We start from the raw sequence: 23,337 nt of genomic DNA on the forward strand, positions 1-23,337 counted from the left end.
TACCTCAGTTTTTCAGGCATGGGACTGGTTAATCCCACAATCCTCCGCGGGGTTGCCTCTGTTAAATGGCGGCGGCCTCGACGGCAGATGGTGTTTAGAGAGTCACTTAAATTCTTGTCAGGTGTGAGTAGGTTCGATAGTGTGTCTTTTATGTTGTAAAGATTATGTTGTAAAAGTTGTGCATTTATGTATTCTCACTCATAAGGTCCATATTGCATGGGAACAGACCAATGTTCCCGCGCCGATCAAGGTTCTAATCTCACCCATATGCCCTCATTTGTTTGCCTCACATCTCTCTAACTCTCATCGTGAGAAGAATATCGGTGGTTTATTTCGAACCTCTTTTGTTACAGTCTGTGGAAGGAAATCGGGGACTCCGAGTCAGAATCAATACACGCAAAAATGCTGGAGGAACTCACCGGTTCAGACAGTCTCTGTAGAGGGAAGTGAACAGTCAGTTGACGTTTCAGTCTGAGACCCCTTGATTCCTAATTTTCTCGGCCCGAAAAAAAATCAACTGCTCCATTTACCTCCACAGACGTTACCAGAGCCGCTGAGATCCTCCAGCATTTTGCGTGCGTTCTTCCAGATTTCCCTCATTTGTACACTCTCCTGTCTTTATTTCTCCTCAGAATTCATGTCGCTTTTTAGTTTTTATCCTGTTTTTGTACTGCTGACCTTAACCACTCTTGCAATAATCTATGTTTTAATTACTGCATTTAAAGCTTGTAGTATCCACTTTTTATTTAAATAGATGTAATATGTCTCCGACTACAATACAGTATACAAATATTCCCAGGTGATTCCCCCCCCATCTTATTCAACTGTAATTGCTACCTAATATTTCACCCAAATGTAATTGCAGATAAGAAACAGCTGGATACATTGTGTAATTGATTTATTAATGTCATGTACCTACCAAAAGATGCAGTAAAAATTGTTCTGGTGGATGCCATCCATACAGATCATCTCAGTTGTAAACTTTGGATTCTAATGTATAACAGTTTATTGATATGTATTGTTTTTGAAATGAAGTATACTTTTTAACTCTTGTGTAGTAGAGCATTGGATACTGAATTATTTTGTCATTTAAGTGGCAAGTTATTCAGAATTAGGTTTACTATCACCACCATATGCTGTATAATTATAGGGGAAAGAATACTTATTTTAACTAGTTAAATTAATTAAGACAAGCAAATTCAGAAATAAATAAGTAGCGAAGTAGTATTCATGGGTTCAATGTCCAGAAATCAGATAGCTGAGGGAGAAAAAGTTGTTCCTTAATCATTGAGTGTGTGCCTTCAGGCTTCTGTACCTCCTCCCTGGTGATAGCAATGAGAAGAGGGCATGACCTGGGCGGTGGGGGTCCTTAATGATGGACGCTGCCTTTTTGAGGCACTGTCCTTTAAAGATGTCCTGGATACTACAGAGGCTAGTGCCTGTGATGAAGCTGACTAATTTTACAACTCTCTGCAGCTTACTTCAATCCTGTGCTGAAGCCCCATCACCGCCCATACCAGGTAGTGATGTAGCCAGTGAGAATGCAGTTAGAATTAAACATGGATTTTAACATTTAGAAATAAAAACCTAATTTAATAAATTGACGAGAGCAAACATGAGAAAGTCTGATGAAGGGTGGGTCTTGGCCTGAAACGTCGATTGTTTACTCTTTTACTTAGATACTGCCTGGCATACTGAGTTCCTCCAGCACTTTGTGTTGTTTTGATAAAGTATGTAAAGAGTTAAAACTGTAAATATGCCAACCTTTCAGTTGCCTGATTGCTACGTATTTAATGCATTTTTTGTTTTATTTTGTATTAAATCTCTGTGGCATCTTCTAAAAGTGTAAAGTTTGAAAGTGAATGACAGATGGAAGTTACAAAATTTTTGTGACTAACTGAAGGCAGACTATATTTCCAAATTTGTAGGGATGGCACCACAGAGGTGGAAATTTAACTTACAGGATGTTCAACCTCTTTTATTGGTTGAAAAGCAAATGAAGGTTACAAAGACCTTCCCTTCTTCCCGTCAAATAGCATTATAGTTTTGAATGATATCCTCACACTCTGATAGCTCTCAGCAGTATGTAAAAGACCCCATTATACGAAAATAAAAAGAAAATGTTGGAAAAACTCAACTGATGGAATGCCTCTCTGAAAAGTTAGCTCTTATGGTTTTAAAAAAGTGTAATTTTCTGAGAATGTGGTGAGGATACGAGTAGAAGCAATGGAATAATTCCATGGTTTTCTGTCCTCTAATATCAGTTTCCCCCTTCTCCAGACTTTTATCTCTTTCACCAATCACCTTCCCTGTTCTTTACTTCACCCCCCCCTTCCCTTCTCCCGGTTTCACCTGTTACCTGCTACCCTGTACTTCTTCCTCCTCTCCCTCCATCTTACCCTGACTCCTTCCCCCTTCCCTCCCAGTCCTGATGAAAGGTCTCGGCCTGAAATGTTGACTGCTTACTCTTTTCTGTAGATGCTGCCTGGCCGCCTGAGTTCCTCCAGCATTATGTGTGTGTTGCTTTGGATTTCCAGCAGCTGCAGATTTTCTTGTGTCTATGGAATAAGTATGATAGGAACACACAAATTGCTGGAGGAACTCAGCAGGTCAGGGAGCATTCATGGAAATGAACAAACATTCAATGATACAGGCTGAGACTCTTCTTCGGGACCAGAAAAGAAGTGGGAAGACCTTCCCACCCTCCTGTGATAGGATACGGCTAATGTTGTTCCCTTTGGTCTGTCTGTCAAGTGGATTAATGAGGGCACTTGGAGGAAGATAATACAGATAAAGAAGTTGCTCTTTTTGCTGTAAGCCATCCATCTGTCATATTGTCTCAGCTTTCTTTCTCTAATAATACAGTCTGTCCTGCTGAGCAAGTTCCACAGCTTTGATATTACTAATCCATTATATTTTCTATTGTCACCTTCTACCTGCCTCCATTTGGCTAGAGAGTCCTGTCAACTCATCCCTGTGACCACTCTGGCCTTGCTCTTTAACAGATAGAACATTAAAAGAGTACAGCACAGAAACAGGCCATTCAGACAAAAGTGTTGTGCTGAACCAGCTAGAAAGCAAATCCGAGTTCATAGCTCTTTGGAAGTGCTTACACAGGTCAATATGGAGGTTAAGAAGGCTTATGGAATGCTTGCTTTTATTAGTCAAGGCATTGAGTTCAAAAGTCAGGAGGGTATGTTGCAACTTTATAAAACTGGTTAAGCCACATCTAGAGCATTGCATACAATCTTGGTCGCCCCGCTATTGGTAGGATGTTGAGGCTTTGGAGAGGGTGCAGAAGAGGTTTGCCATGAGGGCATGTGCTATCATGAGAGGCTGGATAAACTGGAGGTTGTTTTCTCTGGAGTGCTGGAGACTGAGGGAGGTCTGATAGAGGTTTACAAGATTATGAGAGGCACAGATAGAGTGGGCAGAAAATATCTTTCCCAGGGTGAAAATGTCTAAGACCAGAGGGCATGCATTGAAGGTGAGAGGGGGTAAGTTCAAGGGGATGTGAAGGGTAAGTTTTTTACTCAGGTGCCTAGAATATGCTGCCTGCTATGGTGGCAGAGGCAAATACATTAGAGGCTTTTAAGAGACGCTTGGATAGGCACATTGATTTAAGGAAGATAGAGGGATGTAGACATTGTGTAGGTAGGGTTGATTAGTGTTTAGGTGTCTTTGATTTGCTTTTTGGCTGGTTCGGCACAGCACTGTGGTCTGAATGACCTGTTCTTGTGCTGTAATGTTCTTTGTTCTGTTTTGTGTTAATGCTTATATAAAGAAGACTATATTTCATTAGGAATTTAAGAAGATTTGGAACGTCATCAAAGACACTAGCAAATTTCTGCAGATGTACTGTGGAGAACATTCTAAGTGGCTACATCACCATCTGGTATGGGAGGTGGGGGAGGTCGCTACTGCACAGAATTGGAATAAGCTGGAGACAGTTGTAAACCTAGTCAGCTCCATCATGGGCACTAGCCTCTAGTATCCAGGATATCTTTAAGGAGTAATACCTCAAAAAAGGGGCATTCATCATTAAGGGCCCAGATCATGCCTTGTTCTCATTGCCACCATCAGAAATTCAAGAACCTGAAGGCACAAGCTCAATGATTCAGGAACAGATTCTTCCCTTCTGCTGTCTGATTTCTGAATGGACATTGAACTCGTGAACACTACCTCACAATTATTTAATTTCTATTTTTTGCACTCCTTATTTAGCGTATATTCTGGAGTATAAGCTGACCCCCCCCTCCATTTTCAAGGTTTAAAAAGTGACTTTTTCATGTTACCTTTGTATAAGCTGACCTCGTTTGTAGAGGTTTTTGATTTAACCAGAAAAGATCAGAAGATCTCACGTGCCGGTACTCAGCTTTGCCAGATCCGGAACCAGGAAATTTTGTGAACCAGTACCTGCTAAGAAAACAGGCCTACACATTGTAGAGCGTTATAAGCAAATTCTTAATAAATAAATCAGGGAGGGAAATTTTGCATTAGATCTCCAATGGTAAAGAATCCTCTGGAATGTAACCCCCGTGAAACCACTTAGCGCCCATCGTAATCTCGTTAAAACATAACACGGGGTGGCAGGATCAGGACGTGCACTCAGTATTGAGTTTGCGACCACGATGTACAAAAGATTAAAATGAATGTGATATGATGCTGGCTTCAGGCTGAAGGTTGTTGATTTTGCTAAAGGAATGAATAATTCTGCAGCTGCTAAGAAGTTTAGTGTAAATGAGAAACAAGTGAGAGAGTGGAGAAAGGCAGGGGACACGCTGAGGGAAATGCCAAAGACGAACTGTGCAAACCGCAAGAAAACATGCCAGTGGCCAGAACTGGAAGAAAAAGTTTTAGAGTGGGTGAATCACCAGCGATCATCTGGATACATTGTTACCAGAGAAATTATTCGAGTTCAAGCGTTGAAATGGAACGAAAAAACACCATGAGGTCAGCGTAAATTTCAAAGCTACACGAAGTTGCACCCGACTTTTGAATAGACGTGATCTTGTGTTGAGACAAAAAGCAAAGATTGCTCAGAAAATACCCGCAGGGTGTTGTTTGCGTCCAAAAACGCTGCTGGGTGGACGAAGCAGGTTGCTTGAAGTGGGTTAAAGAGGTGTGGTGTCGATGTCCCGAAGGTTTCGGGAAGGAAAAGTCGCTACTTGTCTGGGACATGTTCAAAGTGCACTTGTCAGGTGAGACAAAAGCAGTATTGAAAGCTGAAAATACGGACATTGCAGTCATCCCCAGTGGTTTGATGTCCGTGCTCCAGCCACTAGATGTGAGTTTAAACAAACTATTCAAAGAAATCATGCGTCGACAGTGGAACGAATTTTACTCAAAAACAGCCAATAAATACGACCTGTCTTCCGTGTATTCGTTTTCCCAAAGTTGACACCCTCTGTATAAGCCAACCCCCTAATTTTAGGACCAAAGTTTGGTGCCAAATTCTCGGCTTGTACACTGGAATTTATGGTAATTTAACAATTTTATTTTTCTATGGTCTTTTTCCTATTATTCTATATTACATTGTACTGCTGCTGCAAGGACAACAAATTTCACGACATATGCCAGTGATATCAGTGATTCTGATTCTGAAGTATTATGTGTTAGCCAGGTATGCTGGGCAGAAGAGTAATGATGATGTTGTTCATGTTTTAGAGTCTTGGCAACATGGCTGAAGAAGGAGCTAGTGTATCTCCTGGAGCTGATCAAAGAGAAACGAGTGACCTAACTGATTTAAGTGTGACAGAGGAAAATGAAAAGTCCAGTCCCTCAACTGACACTCAGGTGGAAACGGGTGAGCCTGGGACTGATGTGTATCGATACATCAAGGGTGATCTTTTTACATCTGAGATTTACAAGATAGAAATTCAAAACCTCCCAAAGTTTGTAAGCTTCAGTGATTTGCGAAAATTCCTCAGCAGAAATAATCTGGTTCCTCATAAAATTAAACTGTTTGGTAAACAACCTTTTGCATTTGTGACTTTTAAAGAAGAGAAAGATCGAGATCGAGCCATGGAAGTTCTTCAGGGTCAAGTGTGGAAAAACAAGAACTTGCATGTCCGATTAGCTAAGCCAAAAGCAGATCCAATTGCCAAAAAACGAAAGCAGGAGGGGACTGAGAATGGTGATCCTGAGCTGAAACGTCCTGCTCCAGTGGAAGTTTCAGATAGACCGTTAAGTGAACAGATTGCAGATGTTGTGACACCTTTGTGGAACATTCCATACGAAGAGCAATTGAAAAAGAAAGAGCAAAATGTCTTGCAAGTCTTGGGAATGTTGACCACGTATGTACGTTATCCCCCTTGGGATTCTGAATGTGATGATAAAGCAAGAAGTATTAAGTTTTATTATGTATATAAATAGCCACATGCAAACACAGACATCACTGGATTTGCAAGTGGGTAGTTTTAAAAAAAATCTAATATTAACTGCAGGTATAAAAACTGAACTTGATCCGGTCGTACAGTAATATGCACTAGCTTTTATGAATTTGTCTTATGAAGATAAATTGAGTGAGCTAGGGCATTTCTCTTTGGTGCAAAGGAGGACGAGAGGTGACTTGATAGATGGTAATAGGCATAGATCGAATGGATAGCCAGTGACTTTTTCCCAGGGCAGAAATGACAAAAATGAAAAGGCATAAGTTTAAGGTGATTAGAGGAAAGTGAAGGGTGGGGGGGGGGTATTAGAGACAAGTTCCACAGAGTTTGGTAATTGCATGGAACACCGTGTTATGGGTGATGGTAGAGAGGCAGGTACATTAGGGGTATTTAAGAAGTTTTTCAATAGGCACATGAATGATAGAAAAATGGACAGCTATTTAGAAGGGAAAGGTTAGATACACCCTAGATTAAAAGGACCTGTACTATGCTGTACTGTTCTCTGTCCTATATTCAGTCTAATAACAGTGTGAATAAATAGTAGTATGTAGACAAATTTCCAAGAATTACTTATATCGACTCATCTTCTATATCTTTACTCAGATAAGGATTTTGTGTCCCTTTGTGCAAAAGGGGGCCCAAGAGTAGTGCCTGTGGGTAGTGTCGTGTACCGTTTAGCTAGGTCTCCTAATATACAGTAACAAACTACAAAAAATTAGAGTGGATCAAATTATAAGCGCTTTTATTACTTTTAAGGGAAAGTCTTCCTCCATACGTTAAGTCACTGGAAGGTAGCTTCAATCTTGCAGCACAAGACAAACCATTTTTATCCAGTGTTAAGCACACACAACTCTGTAAAAGTACCAGCAGCAACACCTGGAGTCTGGTTTTGATGTTAAAAACTACTACTTTATTAGTAACTACGTAATATAGTAACTTAAACCAGGTAAACCAAGAGTTAGCAGTATTATGCATATATCAGTATAAATAAAGTTCCCAAACTCATTCAAGCTCAGGTGGCAAGATTTACAGTCTTACGATGGTATGTAAGAAAGTTCAGTTCAATCCACAGAATTGAGGTGAGAGAGAGGTATTTGTGATCCAAATAAACAGGTGTGGTCGATCTTCCCGCTGTCCCCTGAATCCTTCAAGTGAGCCAAATGTGACTACACTAAGGGGACCCTCTTCAAGTGGTAAAACTACCAACCCAGGCAAGGGTTAGACACACCAGTAATTTCCACAGGGTCACCCTTACACGCACTGTGTTAGCCACTGATCGATCTCTCTTAATCATAGTCATAGTCATACTTTATTGATCCCGGGAGAAATTGGGAAATTGGAAATCGACCCTCAACCCACCCTCGTGGGCACTCGAAGAGCTCATTCAGAGACTCTTTCGTCACCAGCCTCTGTGCGGCTGCGAAAAAGACTGTTGACCTTGCTGAACACACACACGCTGAACTCCAGCTGTCCATCATGTAACTCCTCCTCTCTCTCTATAGCAACTCAGTCAGTTAGCAGTAGAAGACAGCTGCTTTTCGTAATGCTGTATTCAGTCTCTCCCTCTCCCTCTCCCTCTCCCTGGCCCTCTCCCTCTTTACAGGCATAGTCCACACCAGTAATTCATCAACTTCATGTCTTTGAGGTCATTTCATCCCATTATGGTATTCCATGTTTATCTGTATCCATCACATTTGTCTTTAATCAGTCCATTTGCCTTTTGAGGCTTCTTCCTCCCATGACAGCTATGTCTTGTTTCTCTTGGTTGTCAGAACATTCCCTGCTATAAACACACCCTATGTTATAGAACACACACACACTTCTTGTAAGTCTCCACCTAAACCAGCAAAGTACTCTGGATCACATAGGTTCCATTTTGCCAATTACATTTCACAAAAGTTATAAGTTGATAAAGACTTCAGGGTTAAACGTGAGGCTGCTGATGATAGGAGATAAATCAAGGCTTAGTGAAGATATCTGGGTGAGAATTGAAAGCTATAAGGATAAAGGAAGAACATTAGTCATATGTTAGACCCCCAAATGCAGATAGTGATTTTAATCAACAATTCCATTAGAATATTAAAAAAACAATTCTTAGGGTAATATTGTAGTTATGGATGACTTTAATTTCCCAAATATTTAGTGGGAGACTATTGGACTACAGGAAAGTGAATTCATTGAGTTATTGAATGATTGTTTTTTGACCCAGCATGGTAATGCACCAACAACAGGGAAGGCCAGTCTAGATTTGTTACTCCCTAATAATCGGGATAGAATTTTGGGTATGGAAGATATTGAGTCTTTAGGGACAATTGATCATAACATTGTTAGTCTCAAAGTTTTTTGAGAGAAATATCAGTTAAAATCAAAGCCATTAAATTGAATTTCAGAAAAGCAAAGTTTGTGCAGATACGGCAAAGACTTCAGAAGATAAACTAGAAGGAACTGCTTGATGTTGAGTCAGTTGGGGAACAATGAGGCTGATTTAAAGAGGTAATGGATGCAGTGCAGGGGATGTTCATACCCAAGGTTGGGAGAAGCAATAAAAACATCAGATCAACTACACGGATGAATAAAGGTATACTAAAAAATTACTGGAAAAAAGAGAGCTATAAGGAATGCAGAAAAACAGTAGAACTGTAGGGCATATGAAAATAGGAGAGGAAAATTCAAATTGCCAAAAGGCAGGTTGAGAAGGAAATTGCTGATAATGCTAAGATTGACTGCAAAAGATTTTTTCAATACTTTACTAGTAAAAGAAAAGTCAAGGAGGAGGATCAGTGTATTAGGACTAATAGTGAGGTGTTAAGTTATGTAGAGAAGGACATAGTGGATATTCATATTTTACTGAAGTATTCACTTGCTAAGATGTTAGCAATGTGCCAGTAAGTGTAGAGGAAATAAGGTTGTTTTAAGTGACTTAGAGATCTTAGGAAGTGAAGTCCTGCTTTAGCTGAAAAGGCTGGAAGTTAATAAATCTTCAGGGCCAGACAACGTATATCCAAGAGGTCTGTGATTATATATACAAACCCCTAGCATGTATTATTTCATAAGTCATTGAAGACTAGTGGAATCCCTAAGGACTGGAAATGGGCTAACATTGTCCTGGTATACAAGAAGGTGACCACACTTACCCTGGTAACAATAGACCAGTAAGCTGAACGTGTATCATAGGTAAGATAACAGAAACAATAATAAAGAATGAGATGGAAAAGCAGCTGATAAGAACAGGCATGTTAGCAGAAAGCCAGCATGGATTCAGAAAGGGAAATTGATGTTTATCTAATATGCTGGAGCCCTGTGAAGAGGTAACTTAAATTTATGATAGCAATAGAGCAGTTGATATAATTTATTCGGACTTTCAGAAGGCTTTCGACAAGTTACCTCACAAGAGGTAAATAATCAGATTACAAGAGGTAGGGATTCAGGGTAATGTGTGCGAATGGGTGCAGAATTGGCTCAAAAACAGAAAACAACGAGTTATGGTGAGAGGATCACTTTCACACCTAGTAGATGTTAAAGGTGGGATTCCGCAGGGATCAGTTTTGGGGCCGCTGCTGTTTTTAATTTACATTAATGATTTGGTTAAGCACATTACAAATAAACTAGTAATGTTTGTAGATGACACAAAATTGAGGGGGGGTGGCTGATAACATTCAGGCAGCAGAATCAATACAGATGTGGGCAGATAAATGGCAGATGAAATTTAATGTAATGTAAATGTGAAGTATTACATATGGGAAGTAAAAATATTAGATCCAAATATACAATGGGGGGCGGGGGGAGGTCTTGAGTTAGAAAGTGCGCTGTATGAGGATTTGAGTGGCCCAATAGACTCATCACTCTCAACATCCAGACAATGTGATTAGGAAGGCTAATAGAATGTTGGGCTATATAAGGCACTCAGTGGAGTTCAAGTCTAGAGACATTCTCCTTAAGCTATATAAATCGCTTGTGAGGCCACACCTTGAGTATGGTGTACAATTTTGGTCTCCATATTTTGTGAGGGATGTGAAGGCACTGAAGAGAATTTAGAGAAGGGCAACTATACTCATTCCAGGTCTGCAGAGTATGAGTTAAAAAGAAAGATTGAAAGAATTAAATCTTTTTAGCCTAAGTAGACATATGAGAGGGGACATGAGAGAAGTGTCCAAAATCATTAAGGGTATAAGTAAGGTGGATGTCAACTACTACTTGAAAATTAATCCATCATCAAGGGCACAGGGCCATAGATGGAGACTGGTTAAAGAGAGATTTCAGGCTAACATCAGGAAGTCTTTACACAGCAAGTTGCGGACACATAGAACAAACTACCTAGTTGTGTAGATGAGAGTGGTACCTTAGAGACTTTCAAATCTGAACTCAGTAGTTATTTCAACACACTATATGAATGGGAATTTGGCTAACTTTGTTGGACCAATGGCCTCTTCTTGTCAAAAACTTTCTATTGTTCTATTGTTACAGTTATATTTCCACAGTAGCTACCTCAAATCTCATGAAGTCAGCAAATTGGTTTTGATTTCGATTATATATTTATCATGTACATTGAAATAGAAAGTGCAATAGACCATAATACCCTAAATGTGTGGTGTGCAATGTCTTGCTGACTTTTTCATTAAATAGAACATTGAATAGTGCAGCACTGTATGGGCATTTCAGCTCACAATGTTTTGCCAATCTTTTAAACCTGCTCCAGGATCGATCTAACCTTATAGAATATAGAACAAATGTAAGTACTATCAGTTAGATTTGGGTACTATCCAACTTCCATTCCAACTATTATTATTATTATTCTTGATACCCTCTTCTGATTCCTTGTCCTCAGTACCTGAAATATATAACATTTGTTTGTGTTCAGTCAGTGGCAATGACCTACCACAATTCCATGACATCTTTTCCCCTCTGATTTTTTTAAAACATTGACCACTGTTGACTGAAATATTTCCAATTGACTTCACTTTGTATTTTGGAATTGCTTTACTTTTCTCCAACTCCACTCCCTTTCACCTCTATTAAAAATCTTACAGTGGTAGACAGAATTATATTTCCCAGTAGAAGTATATCCTATTTGATCACGAGAGAAGTTAAGGATTGTGCAGCAGCCAATTAATTCTAACAAACCAATTGCCACGGCTGGCGACCTAGCATGGATTGTTTTCCTTGTATGACGCTTCCTCCAATTGATGCAATAATAATGATGTTCCACAAAGTCAAAAAATGTGTTTAATCCTTTATTAGCAAGTAGATGGTCAAGGGAGTAATGGCAATAGATGAGCATCATGCAACGATTGATTAACTGATGGAAATTGGGGTTTCGATGAGTGCAATGCTTTCAAGTTGACAGGTACAAAAAATATCAAAGGACTCACCACACATGCACGGCAGTACGGTAGTGTAGTGATTAGCTCAATGTTTTACAGTGCCAGCGACCCAAGTTAAATTCCTACTGCTGCCTGTAAGGGGTTTGTACGCTCTCCCCCTGACCGCGTGGGTTTCCTTTGGGTGCTCTGGATTCCACCCACAGTTCAAAGACGTAGTAGGTTAACCATTCATTGTAAATAGTCCTGTGATTAGGCTCGGGTTAAATCAGGGGTTGCAGGGCAGCACGGCATCTGCACATTTCCCAGCACCCAGCTTCCAGGCATCAAGCATTTGGGTGTCCTGGGAGCCAGATTGGGGAATGGAAAAGGAGACATGTCTCTCCACGGCTTCTTCAACTGCTATTATGAGGCCTCACTCAGGTTAGAGGAGCAACACTTCATATTCTGCCTGGGTAGTCTCCAACCTGATGGCATGAACATTGATTTCTCCAACTTCTGATAATTTCATCCTTTTACTCCTTTCTTTTTCCATTCTCCATTCTGGTTAATCTCTCACACCTTCTCATCTGCCGATCACCTCCCTCTGGTTCCCCTCCTCCTTCTCTTTCTCCCGTAGACCACTCTCCTCTGCTATCAGATTCGTTCTTCTTCAGCCTTTTACCTTTTACACCTATCATCTCCCAGCTTCTTACTTCATTCCTCCTTCCCCCACTTACCCCTCACCTGGTCTCATCTGTCACCTGCCACCTTGTTCTCCTCCCTTTTGCCACCCCCCCACCTTCTTATTCTGACCTCTGCCCACTTGCTTTCCATTCCTGATGAAGGGTGTCAGTCTGAAACTCTACTGTTCATTGATTCCGCTTGATCTGCTGAATTCCTCCATCATTTTGTGTGTGTTACCTTTGGGGTAGAGAAGTTCAAAGTCAAAGAAATTAAATTATAATTATCTATTTAAAAAAATCATAATTATGATTATAAATAATTATCGAAGTACACATATGTCACCATATACAACCCTGAGATTTGTTTTCTTGCGGGCGTACAGTACTCAGTAAATCCAAGAACCATAATAGACTCCAATGAAAAACCACATCCAACAGGGCGGACAAACAACCAATGTGCAGAAGACAACAAAGAGTGTAAATACAAAAGGGGAAAAATAGGAAATAATAACAATAATAAGCAATAAATATCGAGAACATGAGGTGAAGAGTGCTTGAAAGTGAGTCTGTGGGTTGTGGGAACAGTTCAGCGATAGGGCAAGTCAAGTTAGGTTATCCGCTTTAGTTCAAGAACTTGATGGTTGAGGGGTAATAACTGTTCCTGAACCTGGTGGCGTGGTTCCTGAGACTCTGATGGTAGCAGCGAGAAGAGAGTGTGCCCAGGGTGGTTTCATTGAGAAATTCTTGACTTTAACTGTCTTGTTTACCAAGGCCTGGGTAACCCAGCTTGCCAATGATAACATTGGGACACAGATAAGATCATTTATCCTGCAACACTATGAGTAAAAATAAAAATTAAAATCTGAATAATGTCTTTTCAGGCAGCTCAGATTCGGTACTGAAATATGTGAATTTTTACCTTCTTGTCTGACACAAACTTGCTCATTTTGGTGCAACAGTTATCCATTTTATTTGTGTTCCAATTTTGAAAACAATATTTAACTCAGAAAGTAGGAAATTTAATGAAGAGAAGTTGTTCATTCAACTCATGAACCAGTCAAGAGAGCTACCCAATATCAGATCTGTAAGTTTCAGTTATCAACTCAAGGACAAGAAGAGCCATAAGGAAAATAAATCAATCATGCAACATTTATTTCAATCTGAAAGTTAAGCAGTTTATTTAAAGATAACCAACAGAGTGTACTTTTCTAACCTGGATCCTATGCCAAAAGAAAAATATCATGAATATTTATGTTTAGAATTTCCAAATTGGTAGGTATGAGGTCCAAGTGAAGAAGTATAGAGGATTTGTCTTACAAATTGAAGCAGACTGGGCATATGCTCTTTAGAGCGAGAAGAATGAAAGGTGATCCCATTGAAATGCTCAAAAACTTTCTGTGCTTGACTGGGTGTATACAAGGATAACACTTCCCCTCTCCAGGGTATGTGAAATTGAGCGTTATTCACTTGGGAAGCAAATGAGGAGAATTTTTTTTCAGCTAAGCGGGAAAGAAATATTAGAATTCCCTGCACAAGACGTTGTGGAGGTTCCAGTGCTAAATATATTCAAGTCAGAATTGATTGATTGATAGATATTACGGGCTCCGTGTATAAACTGATTTCATGATAATGCTGCCCACTGAGGCATCACAGGAGAACAGAACATCGTGACAGCTGATGCGGCTGTTGGAAGCCTCTGTATTCGGTGATCCCTTATCCCCCTCTCCCTTTCCTCCCTCCCCCTCTCCCCTGATTCTGAAGTTGGAGAAACTCAGAATAAAAGCAGTGTTTCAGTCTGTAATATTGTAACAGTGAGCCATTTGTTAATCTCCTCTCTCACTGTGGAAGGGGGTGACACCTCTTTGTCACTTGTTAGTGAGCAAGAGAGCCCGTGGCATGTGCAATTATCAAGTGAACAATAGATTTTGTTGGACTCCAGATCACGGTCTCTCTTTGGGGGCTTTGCTATTGCTTGCTTGGTGGGAGTGGGCACTGATGCTTCCGTTTGGAACAAATGGGATGTAGCGATGATGCTTTGCTGCTGCTTGTGCACGGGAGGGAGGAGCTTTGGGTTCTAACATTTTTCTGTCATTCATTCTTTGGGATTTTTTCTCTTTTTCGTAGATGTTTGCAAAGAATAAGAATTTCAGGTTGTATACTGTATACATTTTCTGATATTAAATGGAACCATTGAAAAATCCACATGTCGCAGAGCAGACCCAAGGGTCTGTATGGCTTGTTCCAGCTGCTATTTATGTTCTTAACATAATTTACCTCAGAGTAATTGTTTCTCTCTTTTTTTCAAATTATTAGGGAAATAGTAGCCCACAATCGAGCTTTTGTGCCGTGGGTTTTTCAACAGAAAAAAACGCATGGTGGAATCTGTTGCCCTTTAGAGGGAGTGAAGCCATCGCCAGTGCAGGTATGTTAATGTTCCGTATTTGACGTGACTCTGTCAGTTTGTTATATCTGTTTCCCAGAGTCAGAATCTTTCCTAAGTCTTGAGTGAGCAGAACCATGGTGAATCTGATTGAGGTGAAGTTCTAATATGTAACTGTAAATGTACAGAATATCTGTTCTTCTGGCATTGGCTTTGAGCAATTGATATCCACTTCTGAATGCAATTAGATCCTGTTTGGTAGATGCAGATTGAAGAGCAAAATGCCACAGTGATCTACAGACTCTTTCATCACTTGTCTTGGGTGTGGAAATATTTTCACACAGGCGTTGTAATGATGCATATTGAAAATGTACAATTGACAACTCAGCCTTTAACAATATAGAACATTACAGCATAGTACAGGACCTTTGGCCTATGATGTTATGCCAACTTCTCAATCTAACCCTTCCCGTCAAGTAGCCCTTCTTTTTTATTTCATCCATGTGCCTATCTAAGAGCCTCTTAAATGGCCCTGATGTATGTGCCATTTCCTCCCATTATCTTAAAACTATTTCCTGTGATATTGCTTACTAACTGCCCTTTACACCACTGGGGTTTCGGGCAGCAATGAAGGTCCTCCATCTTTGTCCATACCATCACACACAGATGGAGGGTTCTTCATTGCTGTTTCCGTAATAATAAAACAAAATTTGACCAGTCAGTGTTATTAGCCCTGAGCTGAACCCCTGAACTTGGATGACCAGTGGACTACTCTGAGTCTGGCCTGTGCCCTTTGACTTGTTTGGCTTGGATGACCCTACCAGGAGCCAAATCACAAGGCCCTGACTCCAGCCAACATAGCTCACCAGGTGTTTGAGACATGCAAGCCTCCAAACCAGTGACAAGGTTGTGGTGCTCTTGGAGGTATCCCCTGGTATTAGCCATGGGAAAAAGTCTCATGCTGTCCACTTGATCTGTGTCTCATATCATCATGTACATCTCTGTCAAGTCACTTCTCATCATCCTTCGCTCCAAAGAGAAAAGTCCTAGCTCACTCAACCGATCCTCGTAAGACAAAGTTCTCCAATCCAAGGAACATCCTGGTAAATCTCCTCAACACAGCAAGAGGAGTGGTTTGGATCTACTGTGATTTATAGCTGATTCAGTGATTCCCGTTTTGGCTGATTGCCTTATTTCAACTTGTACATGTGAACATACACTCTCCTCACATCTTCTGAATTGTTACTTACCTTGCATGAATACTTACTGAGATATTAGTCAAATTCAATCAGTCAAACATGGGAGCTACAGTAGTGCAAAGTTGGTGTTTGTATTTAATTATGGGTTCAGCCACCCCAGCTGATTTCCAGCATTGCAATTTTCTGTTTCAGAGTGAATACCGCAACAAGTGTGAGTTTCTAATTGGCGTTGGAGCAAATGGAGAAGATAAAACTGTTGGATGTCGCTTGGGTAAATACAAGGGAGGATCATGCGCTGTTGTAGAGCCGTTTGATACCGTTCATATTCCAGCCCAAATAAAGGAAGTTGTCAAGGCATTTCAGAAGTACCTAAGGTTATTAAAAGCCATTATTTCAATGGATGATTATATTGTATTATTAGCTGCATTTTTTCACATCAGCTCTTATATTCTTCTGTATGGAAATGATGTCTACTATTTCAATCTGGTTTAATATCATCGGCTTATGTCAAAAATTGGAAATAAAAAAGTAGCGAGGTAGTGTTCATGGGTTCAATGTCCATTCAGAAACTGGATGGGAGAAGGGAAGCTGTTCCTGAATTGTTGAGTGTTTGCCTTCAGGCTCCTGTACCTCCCCCCTGATGGTAATAATGAGATTAAGACATGACCTGGGTGATGGGGGTCTTAAATGATAGATGCCATGTTTTTGAGACATCGCTCCTTGAAGACATCCTAGATACTCTAGAGGCTAGTGCCCATGATGTAACTGACTAAGCTTACAATCTCTTCAGCTTACTTTGATCCGGCCCCCTCCCCTATCCCATACCCGACGTAATGCAGCCTTAGAAATTAGCCTGTCCAAGCATACCTGGCCACGCCCATTAGTTCTGGTTTGAAGTATGTTTTTAGGGAACCCAGACATAAGGTTGAGAGAGTGGAACTGCCCCAGTGCAACATCTTTTCCACTTTAAAAATCCTCCCGCACAGGTTTCCTATCAATGGGACAACCGCCATTAGTGAGGGCAGGTCCTGTTCCGGACATTCTGATGAAATACCGCCAAAGGAAAGACATTCTAGGGTAAGATTCCAACTTTTGTGCCTACTTACTGCTGATCGTAGTATCAGCCCAGCATTTTTGTGCCACTTGGAAGATGCTACAAAGCAACACTTCTTCTTGTAAGCCTCAATGCAGTTTAAAAGACATTCATCAAAAGCTTTCTTCTTAAATGGTTTAGTAGTTGTATTTGAACAGTGATTAATGTGGCTACACAAGAACAAAAACAATTTGTTAGGGATATTCTCCAGCTAATACCACACACAGACAGAACTGATACAGAAACTCATTCCAAATATGCACCATCCGGTGTTAACCTATTAGCTAGTTTAGTTACCCATGTCATTGAAAAGGTAAGTTTGGACTAAATGGGGGTGGGGGGGGGGAATATTATGTTGAAGCCGCCAGTAAAGAAAAGCAACCCCACCCCCCCGCCATGTTCTTCACCTTGTCTCCTATTGAGTCCGATTTTATTTTTGTTTGCAGGTCATCTCCTTATTGTGTGTATAATCCAGAAACTTATGAAGGTCACTGGAAGCAGTTGACTGTACGCATTTCCAGAGCCAAGCAAATTATGGCCATCGTTTACTTCAACCCTCAGGTACTGTTGGATAATTCCTCTTCTTGTAATTTTGTATTTTGGTGTCAGTCAAGGCACAAGGGCTGCCCTATTGTAATTAATAATGTTGTGTTTATCTAAGTTGTTATGGGAAAGTGATTTAGTTATTTGCACATGGTGGTGCTGGAAACCACTGTTTTATTTTTAATTACACTTTTCATAAGATTTGTACTTATTTGCACACGTAGTTTTCACACTCGCAGAAAGTGGTATAGCAACTAAATTAACGGTTTATCACCTTTTTCATTTTTCATTGGCTAAGTATTAGCACATTACCCATGTGATGTAATTGGTTTAATTACGTGGCCTATTAATCAATTCATTTCTATTTAAGGAATTTTCCTTATCCATAAAAGTGATAGATTTTTCAGAAAAGTCATTTTTATTCTTTAGTCTTAGCATTAATTCTCCTTTTAGCATCATTTCTCGGCTCTTTATTTAGTTTGCTTCGTATTTGCATGTTTGTTTGTAATAAACAAATCTTGGAGCTAAGACTGCTTGCCCTTTTGACTCCCAGACGAACCTGAGGGATCAGAAATTAAACAGAGATCCAACAGTGTTTTTTTTTGCCCCTTTGTGAGTTTGTGTCTTCCATGTGCTTGTTTGTGATGGCCAGGAAGTGGAAATTTGGATGGAATGATTCCAGTAGCCTGCATCTTGAAACGAGACTCCCAGCCAGGGGTCTTGTCCTATTCACTACCTCACGATCAAAAAGGGTGTCACAAAAAATTTTGCTTCTGGGAATCTGCTGATAAGTTGTTCATTAAGCAATATGTAACAGCAGATGATAAACACAAGAGATTCAGTAGATGTTGGAAATCCAGAGCAATGCACTCACAAAATGCTGGAGGAACTCAGCAAGTCAGGCAGCATCTATGGAGGGGGAATAAGCAGTCGACCTATACCAGACGCTGATGCAGCCAGTTAGGATGCTCTCCAGGGTACATCTGTAGAAATTTGTGTGTGTCTGGATCTGGAATTGGAGCCGCTGGTATTGCTTTCTTTCTGTGTCAGGCAGCGATTAATGCTGCTTGGCATCTCTCCGCCAGGTTGTTGTGAGGCTTGCTGGCCACTCTGGTCTTGTGCACACTGTTCCTGACGTTTTGGTAGAAGTCTAGCGTGTGCAGCATTAGGTTTCATGCAGTCTGTGAACCTCTTTCGGGGCCTGCCATAGTTCCTGTTGCCCAGCGAATGTAATAGTTATAATGTGGAGGCATTTTTGAGGATCCAGAGTGAAACAGAAGACACAGATTTAAAATGGGCACGTTAAGTATTTAGTTAAAAATAAACAGCAAAACATTAAACTGAGCATTTAGCTAAACAAGTGTTTGTGTACACTGCTGGACATTCAGTTACCCTTTAATTTAATGGGTACTCTGTTAAATCTCCCCAAATTATAAAACTGAAGAACCAAGCCAGCTGCAAATGAATACTTCACTAAACAAACATGGGGGCCTGTCTATGTTTGCAATTCCCTTTCTTAATAGTCCTTCAGCGCTGCTTGCGACCTCAGCTTGAAGTGGGCTGTGGGGATGGAAGAAAGTGACTGCGCCCCCCTTTCTTAGAACCCCTGAGGCGCTTGGAACTGGATATTGGTGCCCTGGTGTGCAAGCCAACCTATAGGAAAGAGTGGCTGCAACTTTAAAAATGGGCCAATCAATGACCGACACAGTGGAAGTGGCTTTCGACTGGAAAATAAGCCAATCTCCTACGTGACATTAGTACGTGTACATGTGACAGTAATCAACCAATACTAATATTTTGCTTTTTATTTTTGTGCATGTGAATGTTATGTAACAATGTTTCATCCTCTTCGCCTGAGCCATGTCTCCCTTTTCAACCACTGGCCAAAGGGTACCAATGCCCGGGTCATCTCGCTAAGCAGCAGCCACTTCCCCAGAACTCAATTCCGGCAGCTGATTTGTCTTCAGAGCAGTCAGGTTACAATAAACTTGGGGGATGGCGTCATCAGAAGCCCCTAGTTGATCCACCGCTCGCTCCTGTCCCTCCTTTTCCTCTGACACAGAGGTGATGGCAAACTGACACAGGGCAGGAACGCTCTCCCACTCCTCATCCCTGACCGGTCCCTCATGCGCCCATCGGGACAAAGCATCAGCATCAACTTTCCTGCTTCCCGGCCAGTACGTCAGGCTGAAATCATAGACAACGCCGCCGCCGCCTGTGGCATCCAGTTTCACTGAGGCCAGGATGTAAGTTAGAAGGTTGTTGTCTGTCCTCACCTCAAGCCTGGCCCCATAAAGGTAGTCATTCAGTTTATCCACCACAGCCCATTTCAATGCCAGAAATTCCAACTTGCGCGGGGGATAGTTTTACTCGGAAGGCGACAGACTCCAGCTGACAAGCGCAACGGGCCTCAATCCAGAGCCCTGATCCTGATACAGGACGCCCCCTAAACCCTCTCGGCTGGCATCTGTGTGCAGTACGTATGGTAATCAGGGGTCAGCAAAAGCCATCACCTGTGCCTGGGTCAGCAGCTCCTTCAGTGACTGAAAGGCCTCCTCGCATTTTGCATCCCACCTCAGTCCAAAGGGTTCCGACGGGCTAAGATACTCTCCACCCTCCTGTCCTTTCTACCCCAAGGGAGGGTAACCGCACAGAAGCTGATTCAAAGGGTGACTCACTTTCGCGTAGCCTTTCACAAACCCTCGATAGTAACCACAGAACCCGAGGAACAAGCACAAAGCGCTCACAATCTGGGGTCTTGGCCAAGTGGTAACCGCCTCAATCTTAGCTGGGTCTGTAGCTACCCCACCATGAGACTATGTGCCCAACATAGCTAACAGACATTTGGCAGAACTGGCACTTGTCCAGGGAAAGTTTTAACCCTTCAGCTTTCAGGCAGCCCAGCACCTTCAGCAGCCTCCAGGAGGTTGCAGGAGCTCCCGAGATGCTCTGGGGCATCCTTTTGAACTGGAGAAATCCCAGGGGACGTATAAATGCCATTTTCTCTTTGTCGGCCTCACTCATGGGGATCTGGTAATATCCACTTCTCAAGTCCAGCACACTGAACCACTTTGCACCACTCAGGCAGGCCAGTGCGACTTCAATCCTTGGGACAGTATACTGGTCAGGGATGGTGTGCCTGTTCAGAGTCCTATAGTCCACACACATCCGTACCTTCCCATTTTTCTTTCGGGCTACCACTATTGGGGACGCATAAGGGCTTCGGGACCAGGTGATGATCCCAGCTTCCTTCAGCTTACACAGATGCTGCCGAACATCCTCCACCTCTGCAGGGACCAGTCGCCGCAACCTTTCTCTGAACAGGGTATCCTCAGTCACCTGGATAGTGTGACGCGTGCTCTTGGAACAACCCACATCAAACTCATCAGTGGAAAAGACATCTTCCAGCTTCAACATCTTCTCTACCAGCCTCCTCTTCCAACCCGCAGGAACCAGGGAATCCCCGAAGTTGAATGACTCAGCGGTCAACTTTCCCCCCCCCTTTTCCAGTAGTTTCTCCCCAGTGTGTCTCACAGGGAAATTAGACATTACAGTCACCGGGAACAAATGCGCCAGGGGCATCCCCTGCTGGAAGGTGACCTCCCTCTTCGTAGTGTTCCTGTACAATGGAGGGCTTCTGCAATTTGGGCCTCACCAGTACCCCAGCAGGAAATTCTGACTCCCCCTCGTGGTCTTCCGGAGCGTCCACTACGGGGGCTTCGCCCTTAGGCACTCTGGGAAATTTGTGAGTCCCCATCACTCTTGCTACTTCCCTGGGCTGTACCACCATTGGCTTTGACTGGGTGAACCACACAGTCCCTCGTTTAAATTCGGTATCTGGCCCAATGCTGCCATGCACTTCCTCAAAAGTAACTCAAAACCCCAGGTGCACAGACAATGTTCCCAGAAAGCTCTCACCAGCGTTCTTGCCTCTTCTCAAGAGAGGTGTTGGTCCCCACCAGAATTGAAACGCCGCCTTTCTCAACAGAGTCCGGACAAACCAGCACCAATGTATCAAGGACCTCAGACACTCCCACATCGGCCTCCAAGAACTCCAACTTCACTGACAAAAAACTGTCGTGTGGATAATCACTAGCACTAAGCCCCCAGATCTCCAGTGCCCTGAATTGTGTCAATGGTAAATGCTTCAGATACCGGTTATAAAACAAACGGTACAGCAATATGACCTGCGACCTGGTGTCGAGTACGGCTTTAGCATAAGTACCCTCTATTCATAGCAACACACTGGAGCATGGACCTACTAAGCCTTCAGGAACTGGGCCTTTCGCTTTCGGGGGTTCCTTGGTACATTGCTGAGACACCAGGCTGTTCCCTCACTGGGTCTTCTCTAGGTTTTCCCAATGACTTCCCCTGCTGAGGTACCCAGGGGCTCACTCTCCTTTAGGTGTGACACCTGCTGCCAGCAGCCCTCCACATTGTTCGTCCCCTTGGGGAAGCCGCCCCCCCCCCACAACATCAGCTCCATCATACGGGGGGAGGGGGTCCCACCCGCTGATAACAACCGACATATCTCTGTTCTCAACTCTGCCACAATCACAATCTCCTCTACCGCTCCCTGGGGTAGACTATCTGTGGTCACTTCACCGCAGGGGACTACTACTGAGGACTGTACCCTGCTGACAGAGTCCTCCCGCGCCTCCGCCACGTTCTGCTCCCCATACCTCTCTGATCAGCTCAACAAAAGATGGAGGGGGGCACATCTTACGAGATTGTCAGAGACCCCAAGTAATCAGGTCATGGGGCTGGGCGCCCCTGGCTATCTGGTCCATTCTTAACTGATCCACCTCAGCCGCCTGAATGACCCCTCTGCGCTGCAAGCAATTTAGCTGCCTCTCTAGCCGAAAAATAAAAGCAGAAACCTTCTCCCCCTTCTCCTGATGCATGTTCTGAAACCCCGCCATGAGCTCCATCGGGCTTCCAGTCAGACCAAAAGCATTATTCAGTGCTTGCAGATAATTGGCAGCTGTCGCTACTGGAGACTGCACTTTGACGGTTCTCACAACATCAGCGGCCCACCCATTCAAACTTTCAACCAATCTCTGTTGCTTTTCATCATCAGAGCACTGCCATTCATCTAACAACTGAGAGTCCGCTCTGCCCAAGTTTCATATTCCTCCTCCCCTTTAGTGGTGGGCATTATTCCAGAGAATAGGCAGAGCCTGCCATAGCTGGGACTTCGAACCTGATTTTTCCATTTATTCGCCAGAAAAGTAAGGGTGGATACTAACTTAGAATTCACCAGTTTCTTCACCGGAGGACGTGGTCTAATTAGACATTCCAAATCTGACCACTCTTACCCCTCACTCCTCAGAAACGAGAGAACCCCTATCTTTGAAATCTCTGCCCCCAGCTACCGCGACCTCAGCGCTGGTCTGCATTAAAATGAGAGCCGTGCCAGCCATTTTATCAAAGCTCCGTCCACAATCGCAACTTCAACAGTACTTAACAGTGGGATTAACAATCCATCTGGAGTACAAACATCTGCCCCACTGTTTCATTGCTCAGGGTAATCACACAGCATCCAACGGAATCAATCCCGAATGTAGCCCCCACAATTGTAACTCAAGCTTTGGCTAGTGGCTTAATATAGGTGTCAAGTCAAACTAGAGTTTCTAGAAAGTGTTGGGACCTAGAGGCAAAAGAAAATAAAATTTAAAAGTAATAGCAAGAATCCACTGCCTGAGTGCTGCTTCTGCCTGGAACATTGGGGGGACCCGGCAGCATCA

General features: G+C 42.4%; 1 protein-coding gene across 1 annotated transcript in view; it reads left to right on the forward strand.

Moving 5' to 3' along the window:
* The first annotated feature begins 56 nt into the window (after positions 1–56).
* Positions 57–23,337, forward strand: part of trmt2a (tRNA methyltransferase 2 homolog A) — a 63,533-nt gene continuing 40,252 nt past the window's right edge. The window contains exons 1-5 of the mRNA XM_063074114.1: positions 57–123; positions 5,668–6,296; positions 14,689–14,797; positions 16,147–16,328; positions 17,494–17,608. Of these exons, the coding sequence (XP_062930184.1) occupies positions 88–123; positions 5,668–6,296; positions 14,689–14,797; positions 16,147–16,328; positions 17,494–17,608 (1,071 nt within the window). The 5' untranslated portion in view covers positions 57–87. The remainder of the gene's footprint in view (positions 124–5,667; positions 6,297–14,688; positions 14,798–16,146; positions 16,329–17,493; positions 17,609–23,337) is intronic.

Source organism: Mobula hypostoma, chromosome 21 (genome assembly GCF_963921235.1).
Source record: "Mobula hypostoma chromosome 21, sMobHyp1.1, whole genome shotgun sequence".
NCBI lineage: Eukaryota > Metazoa > Chordata > Chondrichthyes > Myliobatiformes > Myliobatidae > Mobula > Mobula hypostoma.